The 16189-nt window shown below is 37.8% G+C and overlaps 2 protein-coding genes across 2 annotated transcripts; both read right to left on the minus strand.

Moving 5' to 3' along the window:
* Positions 1-398: 398 nt before the first annotated feature.
* On the minus strand, positions 399-4362 carry tnni1b (troponin I type 1b (skeletal, slow)). Its single transcript, XM_053636542.1, has 6 exons — positions 4273-4362; positions 3978-4109; positions 3704-3793; positions 3429-3605; positions 3224-3332; positions 399-864 (listed from the first exon to the last, which is right to left on the minus strand). The coding sequence occupies exons 1-5, from the start codon at positions 4279-4281 to the stop codon at positions 3228-3230; spliced, it is 513 nt and encodes a 170-aa protein (XP_053492517.1). The 5' UTR covers positions 4282-4362; the 3' UTR covers positions 399-864; positions 3224-3227.
* Positions 4363-9154: 4792 nt separating this feature from the next.
* csrp1b (cysteine and glycine-rich protein 1b) lies at positions 9155-13182 on the minus strand. Its single transcript, XM_053636541.1, has 6 exons — positions 13036-13182; positions 12504-12613; positions 11582-11750; positions 11284-11413; positions 10959-11052; positions 9155-10377 (listed from the first exon to the last, which is right to left on the minus strand). Exons 2-6 carry the CDS (start codon positions 12610-12612, stop codon positions 10301-10303), a joined length of 579 nt encoding a protein of 192 aa, XP_053492516.1. The 5' UTR covers position 12613; positions 13036-13182; the 3' UTR covers positions 9155-10300.
* Positions 13183-16189: the final 3007 nt, after the last annotated feature.

Consider the following 16189-nt stretch of genomic DNA (forward strand, 5'->3'; position numbering starts at 1 on the left):
GCATAATACCTAATGCACATTGCCTTTTCCTGATAATAATGCCCTTTTGATGTAATGTTAATTGTGTGACCCATTTTCTTGGTTAATGAGCCTGCTGATAAATATAAGTATACAATTATAAAATGAAGTATGAACGAGCTTCTGTGTGAGCTGCTGTATTATCCTTCACCCACCAGATGCGGCGGTATGAAGTAAGCAGTAGAGCTTTGCAGCATATTTATTCAGTCTATAAAATAGCTCTTATTAGATTAGAGCTTTTTTAGGGCCTCAACAACACATTCAATCATGAGTTTCAACTTTATTGTCAATCACATGACTAACGGGATTCTTTTTTAAAAAATTTTTTTTAAAGGACTGCACACACAACAAGAAAAACACAAGAAGATTGTTTATAGAAATGAAATAGAATTTATTGAGAAGGTTATTATCGAACAAAAATGTGTCTATGGTCTGACAATCCAGTGTTGTGCAACCATGCTTGTGGTCAACTCTGACTGAACGGGAATATATATTTTTGTCACTTGAATTGCTTTTTATATTGTGGTGGACATGTACTTCTGCTAAACCTTAGAGAAGGTTATCAAGTCACTTTAGACTGGACAGGCTATACGGCAGAGCAATGGCCATTAAGAGGCATTTCTGAGACTGGCTTAAACTGACACATAATCTGATATAACATACGGTAAATTACTTAGGAATTGAGAATACATATACATTAAATGACGTGTATATAAAAAAAAACATTATATGTAATATAGGCTATAGACAGTATGCCTATTACAAACCTATAATGTAATGTTTGACTTGAATTGATTAAGCAGAAGTCAACATTGCCACCTCTTCACTCTCAACTGAGCCCACGTCCTGATAAAAGAAAAAGAAAAACGTGTTGATTATTATATAAGGAAGCACCAAAACATTTCTAATATGTCAGAAGCATCACTGAATAGAAAAACTGATTCTAAATTGAATTAAGAAACTAAAACACAGTCTATGTACTATCTTCCTCATGAAACATTTCTAACCGCTTTGCTCCTTATATGATAATGAGGGGGCATGTCCAAACCTTTCTATGTTTTAAACTGGTCTAGGTATTTTGGGTCTGATATCAGCGCTTAATACAGACTAAATCATTCGAAAGTGTCAGTGTCGACCAGATTATCTGTCTGAGCTACTGCAGATTAGAGTAGAATTTAACAGCTTCAAGACGAAACCATGCTCTCATCAATGTCATTGTTATTTAAAGACAAGATATTAAATATTTTCAGAATGAATGTCAGCCTGATTCTAAATGTTAAGACACAATAAATGTTTGCCTCTCTATTTTGAACAGCAACAATTCATTCTTTTCAAATACTCTTCAGATTGTAATTCACATTTTCCCCTCACTATCAGACTGTGAATTATACAAAGTTTATTTAATCTAATATCTATCTCCCCAGATGATACACACATTACAAAGCTATAGATAGTATAATCAAGAGCAGCTATTTCTTTATATTTATATAAATACATTATGTTTTTAAAAAGTATATAAAAACTTTATTTTACTTTTGCGAAATTGGTGTTAACTGAGGGTTATACTAATTTCTTGTTGTTAAATATTCGTTTAATCACTTGTCTTATATATTTATAGTCAATTCATTAGTGATTTTCATTGATTCTTTAACGTGCTTTATGATGGATACTTTGTTTTGAAGTTTGACATTTGTATACGTAAAACACTCTCATCTATGGGCTATTGCAGCACCCGGGTTGTATATTGGGTGTGTTCTTCTCTCTCTTTTACCCCCTTGTGTGTTGCCTCTCTCCTTGTCTGACTTCCTTTGTGAACACGCATGTCATTTAAGTTCTGCAGCTACCGATTAAACATGTTACTTGTTTTAGTGTGATTCATCACCAGCATGATGCTCTAACATAAGTATATCATTAATACAGAGGCCTATAGCACAAAGTAATGATGGGAATTCCATTCCAGTCAAGTCCATTTGGCTCAGCTCACCAATAAGAGCCAAGTCTTTTTGACTCCTAAACAGCTCATTGTTTTCTAAAACATTTCTGATGTATTCACAAATGAATGTACTTCGTTGACTAATTACAGCTTACTATGCCTTCTAATGATCAAAATAATACTACCTTACATTTTATAACCTCATATTTATATTTAAAATAGGCCTCTATTATGTTTGCACTTAAATCATCATCAGCAATGGCCTTGTGAGTGTTTCACTTTGTATTATTCTAATAAAATGAACCTTATTAAAGATATAAAGCCTTCTTTACAAATTGGCCTTTCCCAGATAGCATCCGGATGTGGGCCACTTCAGGCAGTGATGGCCTTCTTTTGGCCCGGACAAAATGGATATGAGCCTGAAGTGGCCCACATAATAAATAATAGCAAATATGGCCCAAATATACCAAATCACAAGTGTGCCTTTTAAGGCAAAGATGCAGTGCTCATGGCAATGTGTAATCTGGATGTGACCCTAAAGTGGCCCTTGTGGTAAGTATCACAAAACAAATGCGGGCCACCTTTGGCAAAAATGTGGCACATGACATGCGGCATTGCTATGGCTTGCAAACGGGACTGGTGCCATCATTCCATGCAGTATGTGGGCCGGATGTGTGGGACGGAAGTGTCGGGTGTGGGCCGGATCTGGGCCACAGCAATTTTGCTATCTGGGTTATGTCCAGTGATCAACACAGTTTTATGGTTTATTGGAATATTAAGGTAAGATGTAGTCATTCCTGCAAATGATTAATGATTGAAAATATGAATTCAACTAGAAACGGAAAACAAATACTGCATTCTATTATTTAAAAACTATGTTTTAAATGGTTTAATCCTAAATATTGAAATGAGCACAGGCTGAAACATGCCATTTGTACATTTAGATTATTGTCTTTACCAGTAATCTGCTGGTAATCAGCTTCGTAAGTCTTGAAGAACAAAAATAACACTGATAAAGGAAGAGACTGACCGACTGACTGAATGACTGATAAGGTCATTCATATATTTGGAAACTGAATGACAGTTTCCAAATATATTTCCTTTCTGTGAGGTTCATGAGGGTGCATTCTAATTATGTGAGTGTTTTCATTAGGCTTCAGTGTGTTGCTGCTTTTATAGCTCTACATGAGATCTGTGTGATATGCATTTCACTCATAGTACAACTATCTTGTGGTGATTACTAGAAGGTCACAAGGCTGGTTGATCACTCACTTGATCACTGCGCAGTTCCCTTGGCAGCATCGAACATTTTCTTGCGGCCTTCCATTCCAGACATGGCCTCCACATTTTTCCTCCAGTCACTAACCTCTACTGTCTTTTCCTGCAGTACACACACACACCAGTTTGCCACTTTCAGGTTTTTACACAATCTTTGTTTGAAACAAGATGCACAGAGCTCCTCAGATCACTACCCCACCTTCTCTGTGTCCTCTTTCTTTACTGATTTGAGGTTTGCTCTCAGGTCTAACGACACCTTATGCTTGGACCCCAAAAGAGAGCGCAGGATGGCATCTGCTGACACTCGCACTCTTCTTAGACTGGGCCGCTTAAACTTACCTCTCAAGTCTAAGACCTTAATGGTTAGATCTTTTATCTGCATAAAAAAAGTCCAGATTTAAGATTTACAGCAAGGATCAAGCAATAGTTTCGCGCTTATTTTCTCTTAAAACATGCATGAATAAGAGTTTTCACCTCTCTGGTGTTATGCAGCACTTTTGCTTCAATATCGTAGCGCTCTTCATCCACCACGTCAATCTTGGCATGGAGCTCTCGACACAGTTCCTGTCAGTGATGGGGGGGGGGGGGGGGGGGGGGGAGAATGCAACACACTCATTAGTTTTAAAATATATGCTTGAGGAATTCTTTGACGCAGTAACTGCTTTGTAATATCGAGGATCTAACATTAGCGTGTTTAAATCCAGTTGAATGTTTGATCTTGTGTGTATGAGTGTGTGCACAGCCATACCTGGAGCTCTGAGAAAGACATTCCACCAGTCTGTAGAAGAGGGGATTTCTCTTCCAGATATCGCTGCTTCTCCTCCTCCTTATCTATCATCTCCTGCTCCAACATCTCTTTAGCTTTAGCAACCATCAGGCTCTGCACCCATACACATACAGAGACAACACAGTAGAGGCCATGCTGTTCGTGTCAAATAAGTCTTGGTAAGTGTATTAAAATACATCTCCATTCATTACTCTACATTACTAATCATTTAACCGTTCATAATCACGTTTCTCAATGGTCTACCGCACATACATACCTTCAGCATGAGTTTACGAGAGGCTGAAATCTTGGACTTTTTCTAGTAAACAAAAAAAAATCTGTTGTAATGCAATGAAATAAATGGGTTGTAGTATTTTTTTCAATATTAATATTTTATTAAAGTACACCTCATTGCTTGTTTAGAAACCCTTATGTGTAAAAGGAACATAAATATCTATAGGTGTATTATTTACACAGCGCTACAAGATGTCCATGTCACTTACCTCTTGCCTGCAATGTGAAAAAACAAATCATTAGTAAATAGTGACTAATGGGAATCAAAAGTATCCCCCCCCATCCCCCCCACCCCCATTTTAACATTGGTCACAACTCAATTTTCTACAATAGAAAATTCTACTAAAAGCTCCTCGCAGACATTTGCTGCGAGGGAAACCCCAAGAAGATGAGATGGAAAGCAAAACAGAAACGCAACTCACTCGGGCATCTTTACAATGTGGATTCAACCTAGAGGACAAAAATAAAAGCTTTTGTTACTAACGCTTGGCATCATGTGGAGAATTAAGTGCTTTAGTCAAAAGGTCAGCTTTCAGTTGCCAGCATTACTGAGACAACACAGGCTAACAAGCACCTTTCTGAAGCTTGTCCTGAATGTAAAAAATAATCATTTCTGGTCTTTAATCAATTAGATTAGCACTTAGTGCCCTCTTACCAATTTCGGTTTCTACTGGTATATTGAAATGACTGTTGGAGAGTAGTTTTGAATGCCAAGACATTTCATTGGAAAAGCCTGTAACTTTGTGAATTATTGTGATTATTAATTTTCATCCTAACATTTTGCACATACTTATGTGATATCAAAGTGATATCAAATATCTCATTGGCAAAGATTTATGCTGCAATACAGCTTGTGCTCAGTATGGACTTCAGATTAACTTTAGAATAGCTTTGCTTTGCAACTGTTGGCCATTTTGATGTGATGCCTTTGGCCACACACACACACACACACACACACCCTAAAAAGAAAGTGTTGGCTGAGCAGGCTGACACACAGTGAGTTAGAGGATAATGGCATGCCAGCTATTTCAGATAACAACCCGGCTTTCTCCTGCTTATTTTCACCAGTGCTGTGCCATAAATAGACCGGCATCAGGCCTTTTAAAGAGTTCCATGCCTTCTGTGACTTTTACAGAAACTCCATTAAACATCCGCTTTGAACACATGGCACTAACATGCTAATTATACTGTGGTAAATAGTCAATTGTGTGAATGTCAAATTATTATTATTATTATTATTATTATTATTATTATTATTATTATTATTATTTTAAGGGTTAAAGGTTTGAAAAAACGACCTGTGTGTGAATTAAAGTGATTGTACAGCTTTTTGCTGTTTGCAATAAAACTGGAAAATGTTAGTATTCTTATTTCAGCCTTAGACTCTCAGTTATCAGACTTTAGACTCTTATGAGACAAGGCTGCTTGGTGTATCATATAGCAGAGAAAAAAGACAATAAGTTGAGAGCAAGCAATAAAACTTTCAGAATTATTCACAAATTATTAAGATTTTTTTTAAAGAGTATTCATTTTCATGATTATTATTATTTTTTACATCAGTCAGTTAAAGTAAAGGTATGCTCTTACCTCTGACACAGCGATGGAAGGAGGGCTACACCACAAAATGATGCTCAGGAACAATGTCTCCTTCTTTTAAGCCATCCTCTTATTGTTCTTGCCTTGATTCTCACTGGGAGATATTAATAGAAACACGCGCGCGCGCGCACACACACACACACACACACACACACGCATAGAGCTCTTATCCAGCGCTTGTGCTTCTGCCTTTTTTTTTTTTTAATGTTTCTAGAGTTGGTTAACAATGACCAGCACCTACTCTATCTCTCTGTCTATCACTGTCTTTGTCTCAGTCCCAATTAACCACAAACGGCTCAGATCAGAGAAACAAGAACAAAACAATATGTATATTAGCATAAAACTGACTTTGATTTGTGGTACTGGTAGTCTGGATAAGACTTTTAATGTTTACTTTGGATTTTTTAAAAATGTTCTAAACAGATCAATAAGCATTGTATTAGATGTAGGAAAAACTAAAATAAAATGTGACATTCTACAGTATACTTTAGTCTTAGATTTAGTGTTTTGGCATGAAATACATTTCATTTAATTCAGTTAAATTGTATTTTATTTGGTATACCACTTTTAACAATGGACATTGTCCCAAAGCAGCTTTACAGAAATACTGTATATCAATTCAGGATATAGATTTTAAATGTATGAATGTATTCCTAATGAGCAAGCCAGAGGCAGCGGTGGTAAAGAAAAAACTCCCTGAGACGCTATGAGGAAGAAACCTTGAGAGGAACCAGACTCAAAAGGGAACCCGTCCTCATCTGGGTAACACCAGTAATTATAAATAAATCCCTTCTACAACTGTGTACTACATGGCCAAAAACTACAACTGTCTAACCAGGAAATTCATTATAGTTGTCACATGAAGTCTGCTTTGTTGAACTCATCAACTGTTCACTGATGGAGACTTGAGTGCAAAACTTTTCATATCAATTGCTATCCCAAGCCATCTTAATGGTTTTTAAGTGGTACCATCCTCAGTAATCTTACGTATCTTTAGGCTGTCCATGTGGGGCAGCAGCAAGTGATTTCCAGATACTTCTTAATGTAACTGAATGTATTATTGGAACTATTTATATCTGTCTTATATGTGCTTACAATAATCACAGTGAATGAGTGAATTACAATCATAGTCTTTGGAATGTTTTGGGGTAATTTCCTATATGATTTAACAATCATGGCTATGCTCATTTAATTAATAATTAATGCTAGCTTGATTTCATGAACGTCTAGTTTACCCAGATTCTAGTAGCCTTGGGCAAGGTTGTGGTAAAAGAAAAAAACTAACTACACCACGACAACTGTAATGATTGAGCTGCAGTTTACTGTTCATTTAAAACCGGGTTTGTAGTGGCATTGCAGGGGTTTCATAAAATTGATAGAAATATCAGTGTCACATTAAATAAAAAATTTAAAATACACCATATGGCCAAAATTATATGCTTGGTGAACATCCCATTCGGAAATGAATATAGAGCTGTTCATGCTCTAACAGCCTCCACTCTTCTGGGAAGGCTTTCCACTAGATTTTGGAGCGTGGCTGTGGGGATTTGTGCTCATTCAGCCACAAGAGCATTAGTGAGGTCGGGCAAGAAGGTGTGGTTCACAGTTGGTTTTCTAGTAACTAGAATCTAGTTCATCCCAAAGATGGGCTAAGGGCTCTGTGCTGGTCATTTGAGTAGGCCACTCTTCAGCACCAACCTTGACAAAACATGTCTTTATGGACCTCGCTTTATTCACATTGTCATGCTGGAACAGGTTAGGGCTAGACCCCATGGTTCCATTGAAGGGAAATCTCAATGCTACAGCATACAAAGACATTCTAGACAATTGTGTGCTTCCAGCTTTGTGGTAACAGTTTGGGGAATAACCACATATGGGTGTGATGGACAGGTGTCCACATAGTTTTGACCATATAGTGTATAACTTTTTTACAAGTTCTAATAAACACTCTAACAATAAAAATGCAAAAAAAAAAAATGTAAAAAATTATTACATTTATATCATTTATTACAAATGTTATAATACTTAACTCATCCAGGATCTACAAGCACATATACTGAGGGTTCTATAACTCCAGTGTTGGATTCAGTGGGTAAAATGGTTAGAAATGAACACCCATAGTGTAAACAAGTAAATGCAGTCGTTCATAGCATTTGCCTCATACTCTGAATATTTAAAAAGCGGGATGACATTTGTTTAAATTGCTCTAAAGAGCAGCTAAAAAAGGTCGAGAATCCCTCAACTAGGAGTTTGGCATGGTTTGGCTTATCAACTATGTAGGGCCATGTGTTCCACAGAGAGGCTTAATGACTGTGCTATTAGAGAGCTCAGTGTTTCCCCATCACAACCCTCTGTCCCATAACACTGTGACGATTAAAATATTAACTGTAGACAGCTCAAATCTCTGTGTCTTGATGACAGGAATGTAATACTCTTCATACAACCATGTGGCTAAACATAGTGCAGCATACCAGCTGATGCTGCCACTCGTATTTGTGTTTATAATACTGTATGTGACTTATGAATGTATAACTTTGATTGACATCTATCGCTGAACTTAACCTCTACCCCGTAGGGCACCACATATCTAGCATGCATATTTGTTTGTAGATTTATTTCTCTGTTGTCACAGTAATTGGATATCCGTGCCCTTGTTAACAAGCTTTTGTAGCAGCATGGTAGAATGGAAATGTGTGTGAGCATTGTTTCCTCTATGATAAACCTACAAAGATTATCTAGAAGATTGTCAGTTCATATCACATCACCTTTGGCCATTAATCATACAGGGGATATGAGAGGGTAATGGGATATGATTTAGAGGCCCACATCTGCTGTGGACTGTTGATCAGATATTACCAGTTCAAGAGACTCTGAAAACACCCTTAAGTGCGTTAAACACCTGTTACGCTTACTCACAAAGCCTTATCTGTTGCTTGCTATATTAGCCTGGACATTGTTTATGATACTTGGGCTGTTTTTCATCATACATCAGTCCCTCTGTGTGCTAATAAATCTTTTGTTACTAAGGCTTATAATCGATTGCTGGAGATAATTACAGGCCTAAACAAACCTTGCATGTGTCTGTGATATATCTTTTTATAGTATGACACAGACATTCCCCATAAGTGCTTCCTGTAAATTGCAGGCCTCCAGACAGTTGGTTTGTGTGTATATGGATGTTGTATTAACATTCCCACTGTGTCTTGTACCTGATCCAGCCAGCTAATTCTCCCTGGTAAATCCCAAATGGAAACACTTGTGCTTTGGTGTGTGATTATTTCCAAAGGAAAAAATGCATTTATTTTTAGCTTGAAACCACCTCATTAGTCCAGCAAGGTCACTGAACAGTTAATAACCACTTATAATGAACAGAGTGCTAATCACAGAAGTAACATTAAGAAATGCAGCACTTTTCAGAAAAAAAAAAAATTATAGAGGCTGTCTGGGACTTGTAGCGATAGACATAAATGAAAGCCAAAATCTGCATTAAAATAATTTCCTTATAAAACTGCATGACAGTGTACCTGGTGGCAAAGCACTCCACTTTTTTCCACACAAAACACAGTGACTGTTTTCCCCTTCTTTTTAACTGAGGTCTGTATTTCTGCTGTATATTTAAAGACTTAAACCTGCATTTGGATTATTTCATTTCAGATTAACACAGGATAATCTGTCACTCAATGTCTCTCAGTCTTTCATTCCATAATTCGTGTCTTCACGGCAGCATGCTCCCGGTCAGGGTGCCGACAGGCTCGGAGACATAATCCCCCATTGTTCATTAACAACACTTCTGCTTTTTGATGTCTCAATGATGTCATATGTAAACAATCAGGTCATCTGCACATGTTTACCCTGCCTCTGTGAAGGAAGGTTATAGCAGTTTATAGAGATCATTTTAGTATAATCACGACCGTTTCTCCACAATTATTTTCTTCACTATTAGACATGTAACACATTTCTGAGAGGTCCCAAAGAAGCATAAACTGTAATATGTAGTAATGTGTAGTATTGCACAGTGAGGTAATGTGTTTTAAACCACTAGTGTGGCTCACTGTTGACTCAGTGGAACAAGAAAGCAATATTTATTGATTTAATAAATTAGCTCTTTTCTAACAGTTTTAAAGGATTGTTAACTTCCCGTTATTTTTAAGATTCATTGAGAACATTTAAACCCCAGTAGATATAAAACAGTATGAAAACGTCATCTGTTTGATAAACCCATCGTTGAAAGTGTAGTCATGCTGCTTGTAGAATCTGGCCCTTGTAAAATAATGCTCTTTATAATGAGTAGTTAAAGGTTTAAAAGCCTTTCCATGTGCAAATTGCAAGCACGTGCGACTCTGTGGTAGGTGTAGAAATGCAGAAATCAAAGCAGAAAGCTGAAGCAGATCCTCTTGGTCTTGTGTACTGCGTTCCTACTGTGCATGGGCTAGAGCTCCTGCCCCTTGGCCGAACCCAAAACCCTTCGGCCCAAAGTTTTTAGCATAGCAACCTGTAGATCCAAAAAAAAAAAAAAAGACTGAGTTATACATTTCAATTCCTCAGTATAATCCCAGACCTGCCAATCCCAAAGAGGAATAAAACTGACCTATAAGAATGGGGAAAGGGGGCGGGGCTTTCACAAGGTGTTAATATAATAATATCATAGAGTTCAAAACACCTACCTAACTGTCAATCATTCTAAATTCATGAGTAGGCTTGCCTGGTGTTTTTATTGTTGGGCAAAAGGAAGACTCTATTGATATATTTTTAAGTGATCGTAACAGCATACTCCAATATTAAAATGCAGAGCTCCTATGCAAAATGTGTAAAGGTTGGCAGGTCTGTAATCTATTTATGAGCATATTATTCAATTTACACTGTTATTAGAACAGTATCATATGGTACACTACAGTGTTTTCCAGTATTGCTACTGGAATAACAGAATACTATCAATTTGAATGTTCTTGCTGTCCTGGAGCAGAATCATAAAACACAAAAGTACTCCAAGAGCAAGATTGTGAAATGCTGGGATATTTGATATAGTAACATATTATAATTTCCTTCACACTGTTGAGTTCACCAGATGCTCACTTTTGCAGTAGATCTCTCCATCTTTATCGGCTAGTGTGGTGGACTCCAGGCTCTTTCCACACTTAGCGCACCTGAAGCAGCTCTTATGCCATGCCTAGAAGAAAATCCACACACACACACAAAAAACTCCTTACTTCACAACATTTGCCAGATGTTTATCTTTGCCCACTAAATGCTGGACCATCCTCCTCTCTACACTGTCTTTCCATTTTTAATGAAAGTGTGTACATAAGGGAAATTAATGTTGTAGATCACAGCATCATGGTATTTATTAATTAAAATATATATATTTAAAAAAAAAAAACCCAGGAGAGAAGTCACTTACATTACCAGCTCCCATCACTTTCTCTGCAGCATAAACAGCTTTGCCACAGCGAGGGCACACATCCGAGCTGCCAAATTTCTGTGCAAACTTGGAGGCATTGGGGTTGTTGGTAGGTTGATGTGCTGCTTGCCTGTGTGAGAAATATGTATTTAATATAGGCGTTTAAACAAAACTGATGCATACATGTTAATATAACAATATGTATGTCCATTTAAAACCCTCAGCTCATCACTATAATTATATATATATATATATATATTTCCAAGCAGAACTTTCACTATGAAGATCCTCCACTTACTCCACAGGTCTGATCCCCAGTCCTTCACCTGAGTCCATACTCAAGGTTCCGGCACCGCCACCATAACCGTAGCCTTTTGGACCATATTTCTTGCCATAGCACGATTTGCAGTAAATCTCATCCACGTGTACAGCTACCGTGGTGCTGTCCAAATTCTTTCTGCAGACCACTGAGTGGAAACAAAGCGGAGAAGAAAGACAGCTGTTGAGTTGCACACTGTAATATACTTTAGATGCTAGATTCTAGATTATGATTATGTATTTATGTGTTTTAAACATGCCGTTGCAAGCAGTAATATGATTATGTTTAGGTGGTGTAAATTTCCATTACCTACTCATTAGTCAATCAAAAACCAGCTTTTTTTCAAGACACAGATTAAGCATTGTGCTGACGATATTTAATGAAAAGCATATTGTTAGCCTTGTTGTACATAACACTTGCCCTAAATACTTGTCTAAGTTTGCATCTGATGTGTGTCTCTCAGTCAAGCATTCTTCAGTCTCCAGTCCATGCAATTTGTTTTTTCCTTTAGTAAACATTTCTTCATTCAAACTTCAGGAAATAACTGACAAAAGCCGTTTTTGTTTTTTTTTTGTTCAAGGCTAGTTCAGCAACAGTTTGTTTATATTGCTGATGAACTGCTACAATATATTGGACAACATAGACAGAGTATTGAGGAGGTGCACACACTGGAGTCCCATATAAGGCATTCACCACCAGAATGACGTTCATTTTCTGACTTCCTAATATGGACACACTTGTTAAAGTGGAGATGTTAGTCTTCTTCGCATCGCAACCTAAGAATTCGAGGCATGCTATCTTTCTGCACATATGTCTTGGAGTTTCTGAGGTAGACTGGACAATAATAAGCAGACAGGAAGCCTTGCCTATTCAAACAAAATTCCAGAAGCTGGTGACTTACTACAGAGAAAGCAGGACTTGTGGAAATACTTCCCCTCACACTGTACTTCCTCTGCAAAGTACACAGTCTTCTGGCAACAGCCACACCTGTTTCCCCCTCCGAGGGGCATCCTGAACACACACACACACACACACACACACACACACAATCAACAACACTATATTTGCAACTATACGTGACAAAATATCTACAACAAAACAACAATTAGTCTTGGAACATGATATTGATATTGATACACATGATATTCTGAGTAAACTGGCATGTAAACATACATTTTATGTAACACTGTGACTTATTTTATTACTTTAGCCTCAGCACAGCCGCATATTTTACAGCACACACACACACAGATTTATCTAAATCCCAACAGACACATGTCATGTATTTGTCTTTCAATGGTGGAAGCACATACAAAGAAATAAATATTAAAGTTCAAAATGTAGTAGCGTATTGCAGCTTGGATTATGTGGGCCATACACACCAGGAACAGACACTGAAAGAATGTAATATGTGGAGCATCATTGTCACTTACCTGCAGTCAGTGTGGTGTTAGTGCTGTGGATGGATGCAGCTGAGAAAGAGTTGTGAAAAGTTCACAGTTGCTCATAGTAATATCAGAGAGACAGGGTGGGAGAGAGTGGGCAGGACAACAGATGGAGAGGAGAGAGAGAGCGAGTGAGAGAGAAGACAAGCGGCAACTCCCTGAAATGACGCAAATTTCTCTCATTCCAGTCTTCATCTGGTTCCTCTCACAGTTATTTTTTCTTTTTACCACAGCTATAGTGCCTTCCTAAACTGGCTTCGAATAAAGATCCTAAAGCTAATTCCTTATGATTTTCCTTCCTTCATTTTTAACAGTTTTTTTTTTCATTCCTCATACATTAGGAGTTATGATTATTTAAAATAGTTCAAAGAAACAACCACTCGATATTACTGGAGTGATGGATAATTAAAGATTAATGAGCGAGGATTGATTTCTAGTAGTCTTCTGCCAGAATGATCTGAATGATTACCTGATAAACATATTAGAATCCAGCTTGACCAGAGGACATCCTGCTGTGTTAGTGTAATCGGTGCTAGAGGTTTGCCTGTATTTCCATACAAGGTGTTTGTTATGTGAAGCCGACTCAGCATGAGTCCATCACACACACATCCACTTACTCACTCTTTCCACAGGACACCACACAGATACGCTTATCTGCTCCATTCACACAGGAGATAACCCTTCCAGGATAATTGTTTTGCTACTATATTTTCCTACCTGACATGTTGAAATATTCAGAGGACGCAACCTTGGTGCTTTCAGTATGAAGGTGTGAATTGAGTTCTTTTAGATTGGCTGAAGGTATTTCAGTACTCAAAGTTGGTTTCCAGACAGTTATCATTCTTGGCCAAGTAAGAACAAGGTGCAGTAAAGTGTTTCCAGATTTTTGCATTTCAGAAGTAAATCACTGTAGGGAAAATAACAAGGCTCTTTGTTTGATGAGTCCTTTCTAGAGGGAGAAAAACACAGTAAAAGGAGGGAATCATATTCATATCTGCCAGAATTAACTACGTCAGAACATTTAGTCCACAGCATAAACCTGATTTACGCTCTGGTGACAAACCCAGCACTTGGACGCAGACACATTTCATTTGAAATGGAAGGGTATTAAAACTGGCCAGAGAGAGAGAGAGAGAGAGAGAGAGAGAGAGAGAGAGAGAGAGAGAGAGAGCTTTCTGTTAAATGTCAGCCAAATGTCCCCACAAGGTCAAAACTTTCAGATATTCTTATTCTTGTACTTATTCTTTGTCTTTTTCCCCCACCAAGATATAAAAACATGCTTACACATAATACTAATCTTTTGACTTGTAAAAGATGGCTGTAAATAAAAGGTACTTTACCTCATGGAGACCAGTACCATGTCGGAACAAGGACTAGTTCATCATGTATTCCTAGCATGGTGGCATGCAGTCTACGTAAATGTTTACCCGTAAGTAAAATGCATTAGAACAGAATACACTGTGACATATTTTGCAAAAGTGGTTCAGTTAGCACGTAAATGTTGTTGTAGCTAAATTCTGGAAAACAGCCAAAAAAAGGACTTTTTATCTGGTGATATCTCTAATTTAAGAAAACATAAAAATGATGAGGAAATGTTTTATATTTCATAAGTTTGCCTTGTCTTCTTGGAAATGTTTTATATTTCATAAGTTTGCCTTGTTTTCCTGCCTGTAAACAGTCCCTCCAGGATTTCACGAGTTTGCGATCGCAGAATCAAGGGAACTCTGCAATATTCTGAAGAGCTCGCAATTTTTCAAAAAGACTGCAGATTTTCTGCCAAGACGCGTCATGTGACGTCATCGCAACGTACATTCAGCCAAAGCCCTTTTTGATTTGCGTGCATTGAACATTAGTACAGCTAAATGGTCTCATTTACCAGCAAACATCACTGTGAAAGACCGTGCAAAACAATGTTGTGCAATTGCGATTTCGCCAATTCAAGTAGTTTTCAACAAAAATAGCACAAAAAACTCCACAAGTTATATATCTCCGCAAATTTTGAAAAAAGCTGCAGCAAAAATCATGCATTTCTGGCCACAACAATCACAAAAAAATCCTGTATGGACTATGCAAAGATCACACCAGGTAAGGAGCCAGTTTAACAATCACAGCTTTCTACCACTGAGATGAGGAGGTCATAGATCCAGGCCTTGAATTTCCAGGGAGACCAGATCTGTTGACAGCCTTCAACCGACCGTCAGGGTTGGCACAGGTAGCCTTGATGGAATCCACGTCCTTCAGGCTACCATTAAAGGCCTTTCCCAGCCTCTTCACTGGATTTTCTGTGATGGTGGGGATCTGCTCTCCAGCCATATGTGTTGGCCAAATCTAGCCACTGCATGGCCATGTCTCCTCTGCCCTCTCTTGCTTCCCTGATGAGTAGTTTGACCAGACTCATATGTTCCAGGCAACCCGTAACTCCTGGAATGCCTCCCTTCTGCACTGATGTGTTGATGTAGCTTGTCCTCTGTAGAAAGTCAGAGAGTTGCTCTGCAACCAATCTGAACAAGACTATATATAAACTATATATAGTACAAAATTTCAAATGTTGACCATGTGAAGGGTTTTAGCAGGCCACAATACATATTAAATCTAACCAAGTTCAAAGGCTGATGAAAAGGTATCCCTGGCTGGAAGTATCAATCACAGATTCATTATTAGCACAGATGGGATAAAGCATACTGCCAGGTTGTTATAATGTCTGTGACACAATATGGAGAATAGACTGTAATCCACAGAATTTTTAGGGCATTATATACATCTTTCTTAACGCATCATTGCTGTGTGCTTGAGTGATAGTCATAGTTTCCATTATACCCAGCTGGAAGAAGAGAATGATTTAATGTACAGCGGTATTCTGGGCCATATATGGGCCTCCTCTCCACTAATAGCTGGTGTGTGGTGGGCGCACTATGGCTGCTGTCGCATCATCCAGGTGGATGCTACACACTGGTGGTGGTTGAAGAGATTTCCCCCATACAGTGTAAAGCGCTTTGAGTGCCAGCAAAGCGCTATACAAATCTAAGGAATGAATGAACTAATATATAATACATATAATATACTACAAGTTATAATATATTTTTTTTAAACTTACCCTGATACAATTAAAAGTCATGTTTGCACATTTCTGCTTTTTCATTCT

Source organism: Ictalurus furcatus, chromosome 11 (assembly GCF_023375685.1).
Source record: "Ictalurus furcatus strain D&B chromosome 11, Billie_1.0, whole genome shotgun sequence".
In the NCBI taxonomy this organism is placed as follows: domain Eukaryota; kingdom Metazoa; phylum Chordata; class Actinopteri; order Siluriformes; family Ictaluridae; genus Ictalurus; species Ictalurus furcatus.

What these genes read in the sequence shown, in the direction of transcription:
- csrp1b (XM_053636541.1), bottom strand. Translation starts at nt 12,612, where the DNA reads ATGCCCCTCGGAGGGGGAAACAGGTGTGGCTGTTGCCAGAAGACTGTG. An exon ending in AAGTGATGGGAGCTGGTAAT is followed by an intron (nt 11,053 to 11,283) that starts GTAAGTGACTTC and finishes ATTTTCTTCTAG; the next exon opens with GCATGGCATAAGAGCTGCTT. An exon ending in TGGAGAGATCTACTGCAAAA is followed by an intron (nt 10,378 to 10,958) that starts GTGAGCATCTGG and finishes TTGGATCTACAG; the next exon opens with GTTGCTATGCTAAAAACTTT.
- tnni1b (XM_053636542.1), bottom strand. An exon ending in TGTCTTTCTCAGAGCTCCAG is followed by an intron (nt 3,794 to 3,977) that starts GTATGGCTGTGC and finishes CATCACTGACAG; the next exon opens with GAACTGTGTCGAGAGCTCCA. An exon ending in AGAAAGAGGACACAGAGAAG is followed by an intron (nt 3,333 to 3,428) that starts GTGGGGTAGTGA and finishes TGTGTACTGCAG; the next exon opens with GAAAAGACAGTAGAGGTTAG.